At 55.0% G+C, this 15437-nt stretch overlaps 1 protein-coding gene across 1 annotated transcript in view; it reads left to right on the forward strand.

The window, feature by feature from the left end:
• The first annotated feature begins 287 nt into the window (after positions 1–287).
• ITGA3 (integrin subunit alpha 3) overlaps positions 288–15437 on the forward strand; it is a 29818-nt gene continuing 14668 nt past the window's right edge. Inside the window, exons 1-7 of the mRNA XM_025439808.3 lie at positions 288–508; positions 8071–8198; positions 8518–8597; positions 10783–11032; positions 12617–12703; positions 13025–13232; positions 13709–13905. Coding sequence (XP_025295593.1) covers positions 303–508; positions 8071–8198; positions 8518–8597; positions 10783–11032; positions 12617–12703; positions 13025–13232; positions 13709–13905 — 1156 coding nt within the window. The 5' untranslated portion in view covers positions 288–302. The remainder of the gene's footprint in view (positions 509–8070; positions 8199–8517; positions 8598–10782; positions 11033–12616; positions 12704–13024; positions 13233–13708; positions 13906–15437) is intronic.

Raw genomic sequence — 15437 nt, forward strand, 5'->3', positions numbered from 1 at the left:
AGGGGGCGCGGCCGGGACGAGCCGGGGGCAGTGCCCGGGGCGGGGGGGCCGTGACCGGCGGCTGGGCAGGCGGGACGGTAGACCGGCGAGCCTCGGAGAGGAATCGGGGCGCGCAGACCCTGGGCGGACGTGACACCGACGCGGCTGAGGGCCAGAAACTTCGCAGCGCTGCGGGGCTCCGGGACGCGCCCGCCGGAGCGGTCTCCGCGGTCCCCCGCCGAGCGCGCGGCAGGTGGACGGGTCCTGGCTCCCAGCGCCGGGCGCCCCGCCCCGCCCCCGCCCCCGCCCCCGCCCCCGCAGCCATGGGCCCGCGCGCCCGCCGCGCCGCCTGCGTCCCGCGCCCGGTGCTCTGCGCGCTCGCCTTGATGGTGGCCGCCGGCGGCCGCGTCGCCTCCGCCTTCAACCTGGACACCCGATTCCTGGTGGTGAAAGAGGCCAGGAACCCGGGCAGCCTCTTCGGCTACTCGGTCGCCCTCCATCGGCAGACGGAGCGGCAGCGGCGCTACCTGTAAGTGAGGCGGGCGGGGCGGGGCGGGGCGGGGCGGGGAGACCGTGCGCGCGCCGGTGCGGATCCGAGCCTGGGCGCAGCCTGGCTTCCAGGCCCGCGGGCCGCCGGCTCTAGTGACCGGGATTAAGGGGGCGGGGGCCTGGGCAGCCCTTCTGCGGCCGAGGTCTGGCGGCAAGTGGAGGGAGTGGGTGTGGGATGGGGTCAGCAGTCATTAGCAAGTGCTGACCGGCCGGAACCTGCCTAAACTCAGCCCCTCAACCCTTTAAACCTCTCTTGAAAGTGGAAGTGGGGTCCCCGTTTCCCAAGCCCCCTCCCACTCTGTCGACCTAGTATCTAATCTATGAATACTTCTCTCCAGGGCTGGGACCTGGGGAAAACTGCAAGGTTAACACTCAGTGGAACCCTCTATCCCCTTTCCTGGGAAGAACCTGTGGGCATGTGTGTTTAACACCTCCCCCCTCCCGCCCGCCGGCCTTTACACCTTGCGTTTAGTCTGCCTGCCTGCGGGCCATGCCAGCCACACCCTCTGCAGAGCCAGACTGGAGGGCCTTCTAAGGGGCTTGGCGCTTGGCGGTTGCAGGGTGAGGTGATGGGCGAGTCTGGGCATTTGGAGCTGTCCGGGAGCTCCCTCTGACCCCTTGAAGATGGGGAAGTAGAGGGAGCTGTCCGGACTCCTGCTTGGTCTCCTGCCCCCACCGCACCCCCAGCAGGGACGCCCTCCCACCAGACATCTTCCCCACATTCCACAGATTCATGTTGAATCTTCAACCCTGAGTGTGTTTGTTTTGGTTTGAAGAGGGAAATGGTGTTTTTCTCTTCTGTTAGACTTCCCCCTCCCTGACAGCTGTAAGGAGAAGGAGGGGGGGAGAGCTACCCACAGGAGAGAGGAGAGAAGGAGATTGCATCCAGCTGTTTGTTTCCTACCCTGCTTCCTGCTTCCCGCTGCCACCGGCACTCTCCTGCCTAGAGTCCAGGTTTCAGGGATTTTTCTTCTGTAGGCTCCGGTGCTGAGGTTGACAGCCAGGGGAAGAAGGCCGCTGGGGGAGGGGAGGGGAGGCTACCCCAGGAGAGAAGGTGTTAGGAAAGGTCAGGCAGGCCCCACCTAAGTCTCTGGGCTGGGGGACCTACCAGACAGCTATCCCTACCTGGTGTCTCACTCCACTGAGCAAGAGGACATGGTCTGATACAGGGTGTATTGTAACCTTTCTCAACTCTGGCTGGAGCCTGCAGAAACTTGAGGAAGCTTGGAATGTCCAAAGTCCAAACTCTGCCCCAGCCTTGGCCTCTGCCCTGTCGGCCCAGCCCCTGCCCAGTCTACCTATCTACCTGGGCCTCCATCTAGCTTCTGCAGAGGCTAAGGCCACCACATCCTTCCCAGCGCAGCACCATGCCCCCGGCCAGCCTTTCATCTTTTGCAGACCTTAAAAGTGACCATCAGCACAAGTTTCTGTATTGGCGCTTTTTCTGCCCCAGCCCAGAAAAAGATTTTCTGACTTTCCAGACTGACTCTGCATGATATAAAGCAATGCAGTGTAAAAAGAAGATCAGGAAAGCAAGAGTAAATAATGAAAAGCTGGAGTAGATAATGGGCTCTGTAAACCCCGCTCCCCATCCCCCCTACCCACCATGTGACCTTGAGCAAGACATTTCCCTTCTCTGGGCCAGTTTTCTCCAAAAAGGGGTTGGACCTGGATCTATAGAGTCCTTCCTGCCTCTGTTGGCCTATAAGAGGCAGCTTGCGATTGGAGAGAGAGAAGAGGCGAGGCGCCGGAGTCCCACTGCCACATTCCAGTCTCGGAACTGTCACTAATACCTGAGTCTTAACGTCTCTACATGTTGGCGGAAGGAGGCGGGGCAGCATGCCTTCTTCATGAGGTGCCAGTGGGGCTCTCTAGTGAGACAGCGTGTGTAAAAGGCTCTGTACATGCCTGTGTCTCCGGGGAGCAGTTAGTGCTCTTGTGCTGAAGCCAGGCTCTTACTACCCATGTGCCTCACCCAAGATGGCTGAGCAGAGGGGCTTTACCTTTCTTCCTGGGTGGCTAGAGATGGCATTAGACCTGCTAAGAGCCCAGGAGGTTCTAAAGCTAATGACCCTTGGAGAGGCAGGAAGTTCTAAACAGAGGTCTGGGCCATTCTCTTGGGTATCCTGTCTTTCCCCAGGGTAGTTCTATATCTTGGTTCATCTCCTCTTCTTGCTGAATTTTGCCCCTTGGCCCTTTGGGAGAGCCAGCTGGGCCATCTGGTCTTAGTTGCAGCCAGCTGTATAGCCAGATGTGAACAGCTGCCTGAGTGCACAGCTTAGGGCAACCAACAAGTCAAGTCTTATATTCTGTTAGTCTACAAGTCCTTTTGGAAGAGGGGAGAGGTTTCATGGTCATGAATAAAAACTCTTAGCCTGGGGCTCATAGAAGGTTTGCAGGAGGTGCAGGGACCCCTGAAAATACATGTAAAATCATGCATCTGTGCGTTGTTCTGCGGGCAGGAGGAGGGGAAGAGCACAGTTTTCATCATATTCTCAAAGATGACCTTATTCTAGAAATGGTTAGAAACCCAGGTGTGGACCCTCTTTGTTCCCTATCTCTTTTGTCTCTGGGCTGGAGTTCACCCCAACCCAGGCCCCAGCTCCCCTGGCTCTGGAAGCAAGAAGTGAGGAGCAGGCCCAAGGCCCCAAGAGCTTTGGGCTTCTGTGAGAGGCGTGAAGAGCCCTGGGGAAGCAGAGGGACTGTTCCTCTGGGCAATGGTCCTTGCCCCCAGCCCCTAGCCCATGCTCTGTAGCTCCCTCCTGAGAATCCAGTTGTCCTGGTTTGGTCTGATGCTGTGGGCTAGGGAAGATACCACTGGAGCTTTCTCTCCCCTTTGCCCTAGCCTGGAAATGAGGGTGTCTGCGGAGCCTGGGGCGGGGGTGGCTGTGGCTCCCGGCAGATGAGGTCATATCTAAGGTAGGTAGGAACCGGGCTTACCTGCTGTGCTCTCCTAAAACATGTTTCCCTGGGCAGGGCAGGCGCCTGGCAGCCTCCAAGGCTCGTGCTGGAGGAAACAGACAGAGCAGCTGTGGCTGCAGGCAGAAGGCCTGTACCCCGAGTGCCCTTCTCCGTTCCCTCCGGTGACCAGCCCAGGCCAGGGAGCTTTAAATTGGGGAGAAGGCAGGGGAAGACTCATCTAGTAGAAAAAGAAGTGAAAGGGGGTTGGCCGGAGCTGAACAAAGGAGGAAGATGTCTGTTGCAGCATGAGGGATTGAGGCTAGATAACATGAAGAACGCCCCAAGGGATCAAACATGGAAAAGATACTAAGGAGCCAGCAAGAGGGAGAAGAAATGAGAAAAACAGCCTTGTTTGGGGACATGGCCTCTTTCTCCTGTCCTCTCTCATTCTCTTGCTTCCTCCAGCCTGTTGCTCTGGTTCTAGGGCTGAGTCACCAGTGGGGAGAGGGGGCTGGGTGGGCAGAGTAAGGGCGATGTGGGGGGAGGATGGAGAGGGCTGCGGCTCAGCTCACTGGAGCAAGCAGCCTCTGGGGAGTTGGCTAATTCGGGCAGCAGGATGGGCACAGAGCTGGGATCCAGCATCTGAGAGCTGCCCCCACCCCCACCCCTGGACTCAAAACTGTAGCAGTGCCCTGCGCCACTGCCCCCCGCCCCCGCCCGGCCTGAGGAGTAAGGCATGGGGCGTGTGGTCTGAATGCTCCCCCCTCTGGCCCCCCCACGATAACTAAAAGCTTCCCAGGCACCTCCCTGATGAGGATCCTGGGAAGTTGAATCTTACAGGCAATTTCTCTGAGCATCACCCCACCCCAGTGTCCCCCAGGGAGCCTTCTTCTCTGCAAGGAGAGCCAACCTGGTGTCTTGAATGCTCCTTAGCTCCATTCCCCAGCCTCCTCCCATACTGCCGTTTTCAGCTTGGCTGTTGCATTAGCTTTGAACACCAACCCCCACAGCCCCCCACCCAAGGAAGAGTGATGGAACCGGGTTGAGGAAGTGCTTTTATGGAACTTGGAGTTCAAGGGGCTCCCCAGAGGCCAGGATGAGCTGTCTGGCTGGAGCCAAAGAAGAGGCTGAGAAGCTGTCAGAAAGCCCTTGAGAGGTCATTTCATCCATCCCCCTAGCTCCTGGAGGGGTCCAACCCGGCTCCAGGAGAGGGGAGGTCAGATCTCCTTTCTTCTGTGCTTCAAGAGCTGGGCAAAGCATCCTACTAGCCTCCCTTCTGACCACAGCCTGGAGGTTGGACTCCGTGGCGGTCTGGGAGGGGTCGGCTTCTGGACTCACTGATCTGGACCAGACCCAACGGCAGGCAGCAGAGGTGCTCCTTTGCATATATGTTTTACATTTCACTTACATGCCAGCAAGGTCTCTCCCACACCTGGCTGCAGCTTAAGGAAGCTGGACCTGACCCTCTGCACATGCCTTTCCCCATCTAACTCCCGGTCCTCTGGCTGTAGACCCATTGGATCCCGGGCTGGGAGCCAGAGGGCCTTAAAGGGCCTCTGAGCAGGCCAAGTAGAAGCTAAAAATACTCCAGGGGGGCTGGAGGAGGGGGGCTCCTTTGGAATCTCTGGGGAGGGAGGGGCCTGGGATGTGGGGCTGGAATTAGGGCACTCGCCCTGCCCCATAACCCATCAGTGGGCACAAAGCTGGAGCAGGGTGAGGGCTGAGTGGGTATAGATGGTAAAGGGGTTTATTTTTTTTTAATATTTTATTTATTGATTTATTCATGAGAGACAGAGAGAGAGAGAGAGGCAGAGACACAGGCAGAGGGAGAAGCAGGCTCTATGCAGGGAGCCCGACGTGGGGCTCCATCCTGGGTCTCCAGGATCAGGCCCTGGGCTGAAGGTGGCGCTAAACCGCTGAGCCACCCGGGCTGCCCAAAGGGGTTTATTTCAACCCCAGTTGCCATTCTTGTTTGGCTTTGCCTGCTCAGTACCCCAGGAGGCTAAGAGGAAGGGTCCCTCAGCCCACTCCCCCTGAGATGAGCAAAGCTGAGAGGTCATGGCCACCCTGCTCCTGAGCTGTCTCATGCCCCAACAGCTTGGTCAGGGCTGCATCTGGGGCAAAGCCATACTTGCACTGCATTTCACACCCTGGAAAGCAACCAGGGCTCCCCAGGGACTCCTTGCCACCCGCCCCCTTAGGCCTGGACCTGTCCCTTCAAATTCATGATAGCCAACACTCAGCCTCTACCTCCAGCCAGATCGGGACAACGACGCTAGAACACACCCCGCCTCAGTGATTCCACCGCCACGAAGTACTGCTTAGGTCCCCTCCTCTGCTCCCTGTAAATAGCTGAACCAGTCTGCTGTTTGCCCTCTGCTCTAGACTCACTAACCTGATGGGGCAAAGATTCCTGGGTGCTTGGAGGAACACCTGGGGGTGAGCCAGGGCCAGTCCCTGATGCCGCCAGAAACTGGACAGACAGTGCTCACGTTGGCCATGACTTCGGAGTCAGAAAGCTCTTGTGAAGAATGAACCTGTTTGTTCCCCTCAACAGCCCTGGAGGTTGATGGGACAGCTGCTGTTCCCATTTCACAGATGAAGCACTTACAGCTCAGAGACGGAAAAAATTGCCCCAGGAGGCAGAACAAAGCCGAGAACCAGGCCCTTAGGTTCCTTTCCCACAGGCTCTTGCTTCCCTCTCTCACCTGTCAGTGGCGCCGGGGCAGATGTCCATGGGTGGTCAGGCAGCGGACTCACCGAGCACCCTCTCCAGCCGGGCAGAGGGTGACTAATGGGGCCTGGCTGCCACCCTGGTGCCCTGCCAGCTTTCCCCCAGCCCCTCCTAGCACTGCTCTGCTTGGAGAAGCTGCACCCTTGCCCCCAGGGATGCTTCCCAGGGTGAGCTCTGAGCTGAGATGTGAGGCGCAGGCAGAGATCCCACCCCTTCCCAGCACCCCAGGCAGTGCATTCCTCACAGCCAGTGGGCGGAGGCACCCCAGGTCCCGGCATGCCCAGGCCCTGCCCTGCCCACTCCCTGGAGCCCTCACTCACAGGTCCCAGGCAGGAGTTGCAGGCGGGGCCGTTGCTGTGTACCTCCAGACTCTGGCAGGAAGCCCAGAGCCTCGGGGTGATAGTGTTGCTGGAGCTTGATCGAGGGGTACCTAGGAGGTACCTGCCACCCAGGAGGCTGTGTCCATCAGGATCTGGCTGGCAATCCTAGCAGAATGTCTAGAGGCTACCAGGAGGTGATATCCCGAGAGCAAAGGGTGGTAGAGCTGTCTTCTCAAACTGAGGTGCACAGTACTTGGGATACATGTTAAATATGCAGGTTCTAGGGCCCTACCCCCAGATGCAATGCAGATGGTCTGTGGTAGGCTGAGGAATTTGCCGTTTTTTAACAAATATGCTGGGGATTTCTCATACTGGTGGGCCAAGGACCTTGTCTTCTGAGATACTGCTTCCAGGCTGATCTGCCTTCCTCTCCTCTAGCCACCTGTCTGGGATGGGGTGGGTGGCGAGGGCCCTAAGCACCCTTGTAGGAACTTGCTTTGCAGTCATTTTCCCCAAAGATGGGTGCTGGGCAGGTTGGGGCCAATCCCCACTCTCGTGCCCACCTGCCAAGAATGTGGCCCTGTGGCCCCACTGTCCAAAGGGCCAGGTACCCAGCACTCCCAGCCCTTGTATGCCTGTCTCAGGGTAGTGGCAGTGACGTGCCAGGGAGAGTAGACCTCACGCAGGTCACTCAGGGGCCTTGCTGGCTGCAGCTCATGCGGCTCCAGTTTTGGGGACACCCACTGCATTCAGTTGTCATCTCCTGCTGCCATTCTTCAGTGCTAGCCCCTAGACCTAGGAGGGACCCAGGCCTCCAGCACTGCCCCTACCCCCTTCACGTGTTCTCAGGCCGCTCTGGAAGTTGATCCCTGTGCGGGGATTCCCCTGGTCATTCTCTCTTCCCGTCTACCTTCACCTCAGAGGCCAAAGCATTCCTTTCAAAACCCAGATCTGACCATGTCATTCAGATGCCAAACATTCCTTTCAAACCCCAGATCTGATCATGTCACTCCCTTGCTTAAAAATCCCTTCCCAACCTGCCCTTCTGGGCTCCCCTTCCACCCCCCACCTCCCCCCACCCCCCGCCCAGGTCCCCCTGCCCCCTGGGTCCCTCCTCCATGTTCCCAGCTCCTGCTGTATAAAGAGCCTTGCAAATCCTGAGTCACCCTGCTTGCTCATGCTTCCTGCCCTTGCACATGTCATACCTTTGCCTGAAGTGCCCTTCCTTCCTTTCTCCTGGTGAGCCCTGGTCATCATTCTCAGACTCTGGCCAGGTTCCCCTCTTACGTGAGCCTCCTAGACTACCCCCCCAACACTGGGTCTGGGCAGGTTTGCACCCTGCTTTCCTCTCCCGAGGCCCTCACTGCAGATATCTGTTTTCTTGCCTGCCTCTCCTGCATTGGCCACTCCTGGAGGGCAGGGGCCAGGATCCATTCATCTCCCGATACCAGAGCCTGGCACACAGCCTGGCACCAGGGACGCAGCAGACGCTCAGCAAACATATTGAACAGAAAGTTGTTTGCAGCAGGCTTTGGGAAGTCTGAGCCCAGGCCCACCAGCCTCATTGCCCCCCACCCCCCACCCCAGGCTCCTGGCTGGTGCTCCCCAGGACCTCGCTGTGCCTGATGGCTATACCAACCGGACCGGTGCCGTGTACCTGTGCCCACTCACTGCCCACAAGAACGACTGTGAGCGGATGGACATCTCAGAGAAAAGTGAGGGAAAAGGCGCTGAGGATCAGCGCGGGGACAGGAGCCTGGTCGGGGAGGGGGGCAGGTAGCACAGAGGGTGACCTGGAGGAGCTATCAGGCTTACCTGGGTTTCTAGTCTTCTTGTCCAGCTGGGGGGAGGGAGCTCTAGGGGAAAGTGGGACTACATGGGATTTGTAGAGCTGAGATTCCTGGTGAGCTGGAGGAGGGCAAGGGAGGGCTGCCTACAGTAGTGGAAAGCCAGGAAGACCAACTCCTGCCCACTGGAGGCTCCAAGCACCAGGAAGATGGGTGCCCTGGCTCATGATCCCTCCCATGCCCACAGGTGACCCTGACCATCACATTATTGAGGACATGTGGCTCGGGGTGACTGTGGCCAGCCAGGGCCCTGCGGGCAGAGTCCTGGTAAGTGGGCACTTACTGTCCGCTCCCCCCACTCCTGCCCTCTCCTTCATTTCCCAGGAGCTGGGGAGGGAAGCAGAGGGTGGGAGAGGAGTCTTTAGTGAGTGAGCTGGGACCTTGCAAATGTCCATTTATATGACTGTATGTCTCCATGGGCCCAAGTGTCCCCTTGATCCTTCACTTATGGCATGCTTCCAGGGCCTGGCATGGCTTGGGTCCTGTCTGAATCACCCACTTCCTTTCCCCTCCTGGGGTGCTCACCCTTCATGGGAATGAGCTGAGGGAACTGAGGAGAAAAGGGCAGAGAGAGCCCGGGGCAGCGTGGCCTGGGCCCGCTCCTTCCTGACAGGCTGGCCCGCGGAAGAGGCACAGCCCTTCTGACCCCAGCTCACCCCCTGGGCTTTGGGGGCCACTCCCTGCTGTCACTTGTCACTTCCTGGCTACATTCTTCAGTGTCAGCCCCTGGGGTCTCAATTTCTGAATCCCAGATAGGCGATTTTCCTTTTTTTTCCCCCCCACTTAAAAAAAAGTGTGATGTGAAATTTACAGATAGCAAAATGTACTGATATTGAGTTTTAATGAGGTTTGACAAATGAAACACCTGTGTAACTGACACTCATTAAAGAAATATTTACATTACTCCAGAAAGTGTGCCCCCCTTCTAATCAATCGCCACCCCCATGGTCATCCCTGTTGCATTTCTTTCACCTTTGAACACTGTTTTAAGCTCCAGGGGTTTGCATCAGTTCACTGAAATGCCATTTTTAGAACCATGTTATGGACAGCAGGTGGTCTAGCATTCCATTTAAGGCAATTGCAGGTCCCAGGCCCTTCAGCAGTTGTCTGCTTACCCAGTTCAACAAATGTCCAGGGCAGCCTGGGTGGCTCCGTGGTTTGGCTCCGTGGTTTAGCACCGCCTTCGGCCCAGGGCGTGATCCTGGAGACCCGGGATCGAGCCCCACATCAGGCTCCCTGTATGGAGCCTGCTTCTCCCTCTGCCTGTGTCTCTGCCTCTCTCTCTCTCTCTCTCTCATAAATAAATAAATAAAATCTAAAAACAACAACAACAACAACAAAAAAAACAAATGTGCAGTGAGCCCCTACTGTGTGTCGCGCATCTGCTAACATTGGAAGCTTAGCAGTGACTCAGGCCTGCTGCTGCTGGAGCTCACAGCTGGCAGGAGACACAGAGAGCAAGCAAGCAAGACCCAAGCCCAGTTCTGGGTTTCGCCTGCCCCTGCTGTTTTACAAATGCCCTGTTCTGCCTGATTTGTCCTGCAGCTGTTTGTTGAACACCTCCAGTATGTGGGGAGAAGCTACCAGAGAGGTGGAGCAGCCTAGCGCTTAGGAGCTCAGACTCAGGAGCCTGACAGCCTTGGTTTGAGTATTCTCCGCTTCTCTCTAGATGTGAGATCTTAGAGACTTAGTTCTCTGTGCCTCAGTTTTCTTATCTAAAATGGGGGGGTGGTGGTAGAAATTGTCTCTACTCCCCAGGGATATTGGGAGGCATCCTGGAGGCAATATGAGAGGAGTTTAGACTTCTGTCCAGCATACAGTAAAGACTCAGTAGGTGTTAGCTGTTATTTCTGCTGTCATTGCTATTATTTTAATAATGGCCCATCCATGAAGAGGGCACAGCAGAGAAGTAAGTTCCTTAATCTGCTTTGTATCTAGGTTTGTTTGTTTGTTTGTTTGTTTGTTTATTTATTGAAAATATTTTATTCATTCATGAGAGACACAGAGAGAGAGAGGCAGAAACATAGGCAGAGGGAGAAGCAGGCTTCCTGTGGGGAGTCTGATGTGGGACTCGATCTTGGGACTCCGGGACCACACCCTGAGCCGAAGGCAGACACTCAACCACTGAGCCACCCAGGCGTGCCCCTAACTAGCTCCTTTTAGACCCAAGAGCCTGGACCCACATTCCCTCATCCTTTCCCCTTTTCCTTTTGCCAAGATCTGTAAGGCTCTCAAATCCAGGACCTCCTGGCCTTCCCCAAAAGTGTTCCCAGCCTTCAGCGCAGATTTCTGAATCCTGGAAAGGAGACACAGGTCCAGGTGTCACTGTGGGAAGAAAGAAAAGCCCAGAGACCTTTTCCAGCTCCTCTCCAGCAAAGCCAGAGGTGCAAAGGGCCAAGGAGACAACTGGCCACAGGCTCAGGCTGTGTGTGTTGGGGGGGTGTGTCCCCAGGTCTGCGCCCACCGCTACACCCAGGTGCTATGGTCAGGATCGGAGGACCAGCGGCGCATGGTGGGCAAGTGCTATGTGCGGGGCAATGACCTCGAGCTGGACCCCACTGATGATTGGCAGACCTACCACAATGAGATGTGTAATAGCAACACTGACTACCTGGCAACAGGCATGTGCCAGCTGGGCACCAGCGGCGGCTTCACCCAGAATACCGTGTACTTCGGTGCTCCCGGTGCCTACAACTGGAAAGGTAGGGGCCGTGGGGGATGGGGGGAGGAGGATGGGGAGGGTGAAGGAGGAGCAGAGACCACCCACTCCCAGGTAGCTACAGGGACATCTGGCTCAGACCCTCCACACTAGAGGGCAGAAGAGACGTCTTTGCCCACATCGCTTCAAGCGCTTATTATGTCTATTAATCTTAAAAGACTTTTATGAGGCAAGTGTCCTTGCACCCGTTTTATAGAAGACTGAGCCTCCGAGAAGTGAAGTCAATTGCCCAAGGCTGACAGTAAGTTACCAGACCTGAACTGAAACACACGTCCATCTGACTCCACCTCAAGCACTTAAAACCTTATTAAAGAAAAAAAAAAAAAAAAAAAAACCTTATTAAAGTAAAACATGCTCCTGGTACAACTACTAACTGGGACAGTAGGATTTGGAGAAACAAAGAGTAAAAGTGCCCCTCTTCTCCCACCCACCTCCCTTGTCCTGTTTCCCTGTGCAGACTGCCAAGTGTCTTGCGGAGCCTCTATTTTAGAATATATAGATATCTTTAAAACCACACACATACACAGAATCACATTAAACATGCTGTCCTGCTACTTTCTCTTCCCACTTATCAACAAGTTGGGGCATTTGTTCTCGTCAATACATACAGGCCAATCTTTGAGGGGACCTGTGGAGTATTTCTTTGTATCAAGAACCATGCTTGTAGCTGCATGGCCACACTACCACTCGGCGGGGGGCTGGGGCTCACCCCGCCATCTCTGCCTTTCTCCACCACACAGGTTATAGCTACATTTGAGCCTTCTCTCCTTACTGCATCCTTCTTTTTTTTTTTTTTCTATTTTTAAAAAATATTTTATTTATTTACTCATGAGAGACACAGAGAGAGAGACACAGAGACACAGGCAGAGAAAGAAGCAGGCTCCGTGCAGGGAGCCCGATGCGAGACTCGATCCCCAGACTCCAGGATCACGCCCTGGGCCAAAGGCAGGCGCCAAACCGCTGAGCCACCCAGGGATCCCCTGCATCCTTCTTAATTGCAGAATCAACAGGCAGAGGGAGCCCTGAATCATCTCCTCTTGACCAACAGGTAGCCTAGGGCATAGTTGTAGCTCCAGACTCACTGGAGGCAGAGGCCTCTGCTCAGTCCTCTGATCCTGCCTCCCCTACTCCTGGTCCTTTAGAATCTCGCCAGGGCAGGGCAGGGTAGCAGGTACTCTCCAGCAGCAGCCCCAGGGCACAGGGGCAGGTACGCAGCCCAAGCTTGGGGGCAGGATCAGGAGATAACAGCATGGAGTCTGGCCTCAGTGTCTCCAGTGAGGGAAGTGTCACTTAGTAACCAGGAGCCTGGATGACCAGATTCCAGCCCTGGCTCAGCAACTATCCCCTGTCCCTGAGCCTTGCTTTCTTCATCTGCAAAATGGGCATTATCATTCTACTTCACAGAATGACTAAGATAAAGTGGATGTGATTTGCCAAAGGCAAAATGCTCACAAATAAAAGATGTTGTTATATTTTTCTTGGGTGGGGGCGGCAGGGGGACCTGGATGTGGTGGTTGAAGGGAGTGATTTCAGCTCCTCCCTTTCCCCTCCTGAAATTCTTGTGAAGGAAACAGCTACATGATTCAGCGGAAGGACTGGGATTTATCCGAATTTAGTTATAAGGACCCAGAGGACCAAGGAAACCTCTATATTGGTGAGTCCAGCTGTGGTGGCTCCTTGGGTGGTGGAGGAAGAAGGTGACCCCATTCCCAGCACACTGGCCTCTCACCTTCAGTGCCTGGTGGAAGAGTGACACCATGGCATATGTGTGACTAGTGGCATTTAGTTCAACTAGCACACACTTGTTGAGCACCACCTGTATGCCGGGCCTGTTCTGAGCACCCAAAACTCATCCAGAGTCCACTTTCTTGTCCAACTTGGAATAGAAGATATTTGGGGAGTCTGAGGGGCTGGATCCAGAGTGGAAGGGGCAAAGTTCACTGGGCCTTGATTGACCACCTTTCCCCCATCCCAGGATACACGGTGCAGGTGGGCAGCGCCATCCTGCATCCCACGGACATCACCATTGTGACAGGTGCTCCCCGGCACCGACATATGGGTGCTGTCTTCTTGTTGAGCCAGGAGGCAGGCGGAGACCTGCGGAGGAGGCAGGTGCTGGAGGGTACGCAGGTGGGCGCCTATTTTGGCAGCGCCATTGCCCTGGCAGACCTGAACAATGATGGGTGAGACTCCAGGGACATTCTCTGGGACCAGGGAGAATGGGTGAGGGGGGCAGGCTTGCCCAAGAGAAATGCTTTTTTTTCCCAGAGAAATGCAAGGTTGTGATTGTTCATTTGTTTGCATGCTGTTTACAGGGATTTGCAAGTCTAATTTGCATATTGATTTGCAATGAGACTTGATGCGGTTCTGGGTATTTACATGTCAATTGCATGACACCTGCATCTCCTTTTGTCATTTTATGGTTCTAGGGGATATGGGTTGTTTGGGTGTGATCTGCCCTCCATGGCTTCTCCATGACCTGTGTTTCCTATTAGATGGGTCATGTTAGCATTTCCATGTCCTTCCCGTGAACCATGGCCAGAGATGCCATTTGTATAGCCTTGTGCCCTGGCACAACTGTGTCTGCTAAACAAGAGTTATGTTGTATATTGGAGGCTGACCCCACACTCCTGTTTCTCCCTCCTTCTCTCCTTTGCAGGTGGCAGGACATCCTGGTGGGAGCCCCATACTACTTTGAGCGGAAAGAAGAGGTAGGGGGTGCCATCTATGTCTTCATGAACCAGGCAGGCACCTCCTTCCCTGCCCACCCCTCCCTCCTTCTTCAGGGCCCGAGTCGCTCCGCCTTTGGCTTCTCCGTGGCCAGCATTGGTGACATCAACCAGGATGGATTCCAGGGTACGAGCCAGCACTCCTAACCCCAGCATACCCACTAATGGAGTGTCAGCTGCATACCAGGCTTGACATGGCCCGAAAAGGAGACGGGATGGGGCCCGAGTCCAAGGAGCTCACAGCAGTAATAGAGAGAGGCTGTGCAAGGGAGCCACGAGTGGTGAGCTCGGTGGGCCTCCCGGAGGACTGGATATACCACTCCTCCCGGCATCAGGGGCTGGGCTGAGTGTGCACAATGAGGGGCACAACATGAGTGTGGGATACTTGTCTGATCTACCCAAATTTAGTAGATGTAGGGTGTTCACATTAGAGATGCATGAGGCTGGAGGGGCAGTGTGGAGATGGAGTGGATGCTTTGAAAGCCAGGCAGAGGAACTGGGGCTTTACATTTGGAAAATGGTGGAGGGGCGTCCAGAAAAGGTTTTGCGCAGGGATGTGATATCATAGCTTGGTACCTTGAAAGCTGATCCTGGAGGGTACATGGGATAGCTGGGGACAGCAAGGCTGGAGGTGTTAATATCAAGAATGTATTATATCAAGTACGGGATTTAAGGGCTGGGATAAAGTGGGAACCCCAGATATAGAGGATGTCCAGTGCTCTGCAGGACTTGGGGACCAGTCAGACCTGGGGTATCAAGGAAAGAGATTTAGGAAGAGCCTGGTTGCCATGGGAGCACCTGACTTATCTGGAAACCACTTTTTTGACCACCTCAATTTCCCAGAACATACCTGAGAACCAAAAGGAAGGCAGAGGAGTCTCTAAAGAGCCAAAGTAGGTGCTAGAAAGTTCAAAGTTCAGTTAGCAAAGCCTAAGCATTTACTGATAGAAGAGGCATCCGGTTTCTACTCAGGACCTGCTTACTCTTTCCTTTACATACTTTTCTAACAAGCTTGGCTTTCTGGTTACCTAGGCCCTATCAGATCAAAAGCAGTGAACTAGCAAGAGTTTAGTAAAGTTTAAGAAGATAATAAAACATTTGGGGTTTATTTGTGGCAATGATGGTTAGAATTTTTAGAAGTCTAAAGTCTAAAGAGTTTTAACATGGAAAGTTATAGTGTGATTAAAATTCCAGCCCCTGGTGTTAGATATGGACTCAACTATCCTCTTTTCTACTCATTAGCTGTGTGACTTTGGTTTCTGACTCTGCTTCCTCACCTTTAAAATGGGACGGCAGTACCTACCCCCAGCAATCTTGTCAGGATTAAGTGAGATGAGTGCTTGATAACTGCCTGGCAAAGTCACCAGTGGGGAACACTTCCTTTTGTGGCTCTTCTGGTAAATGTCATTAGAAGAACTGGGTGTCTGAAGGGGAGGTTGGTGGTGGGGATGGAAGGTACCATAGTAAGGGAAAACAAACACTAGGCCAGTGGGCAGGCATCTGGAGTTTAGGCCTGCTTGTGATATTAACCGGCTGTGTGACTTTAGGTAAATCACTTGCCTCTCCTAGACCTACCTTCCCACATAGAAAAGGAGCAACTGGGCTCACAGTGGTCCCAGTTTTAATCTTGAGCCGCAGAGCTCTGTTCCCTGATGTTCT

The sequence above is a fragment of the Canis lupus genome, chromosome 9 (genome assembly GCF_003254725.2).
Source record: "Canis lupus dingo isolate Sandy chromosome 9, ASM325472v2, whole genome shotgun sequence".
NCBI classification, from domain to species: Eukaryota; Metazoa; Chordata; class Mammalia; order Carnivora; family Canidae; genus Canis; species Canis lupus.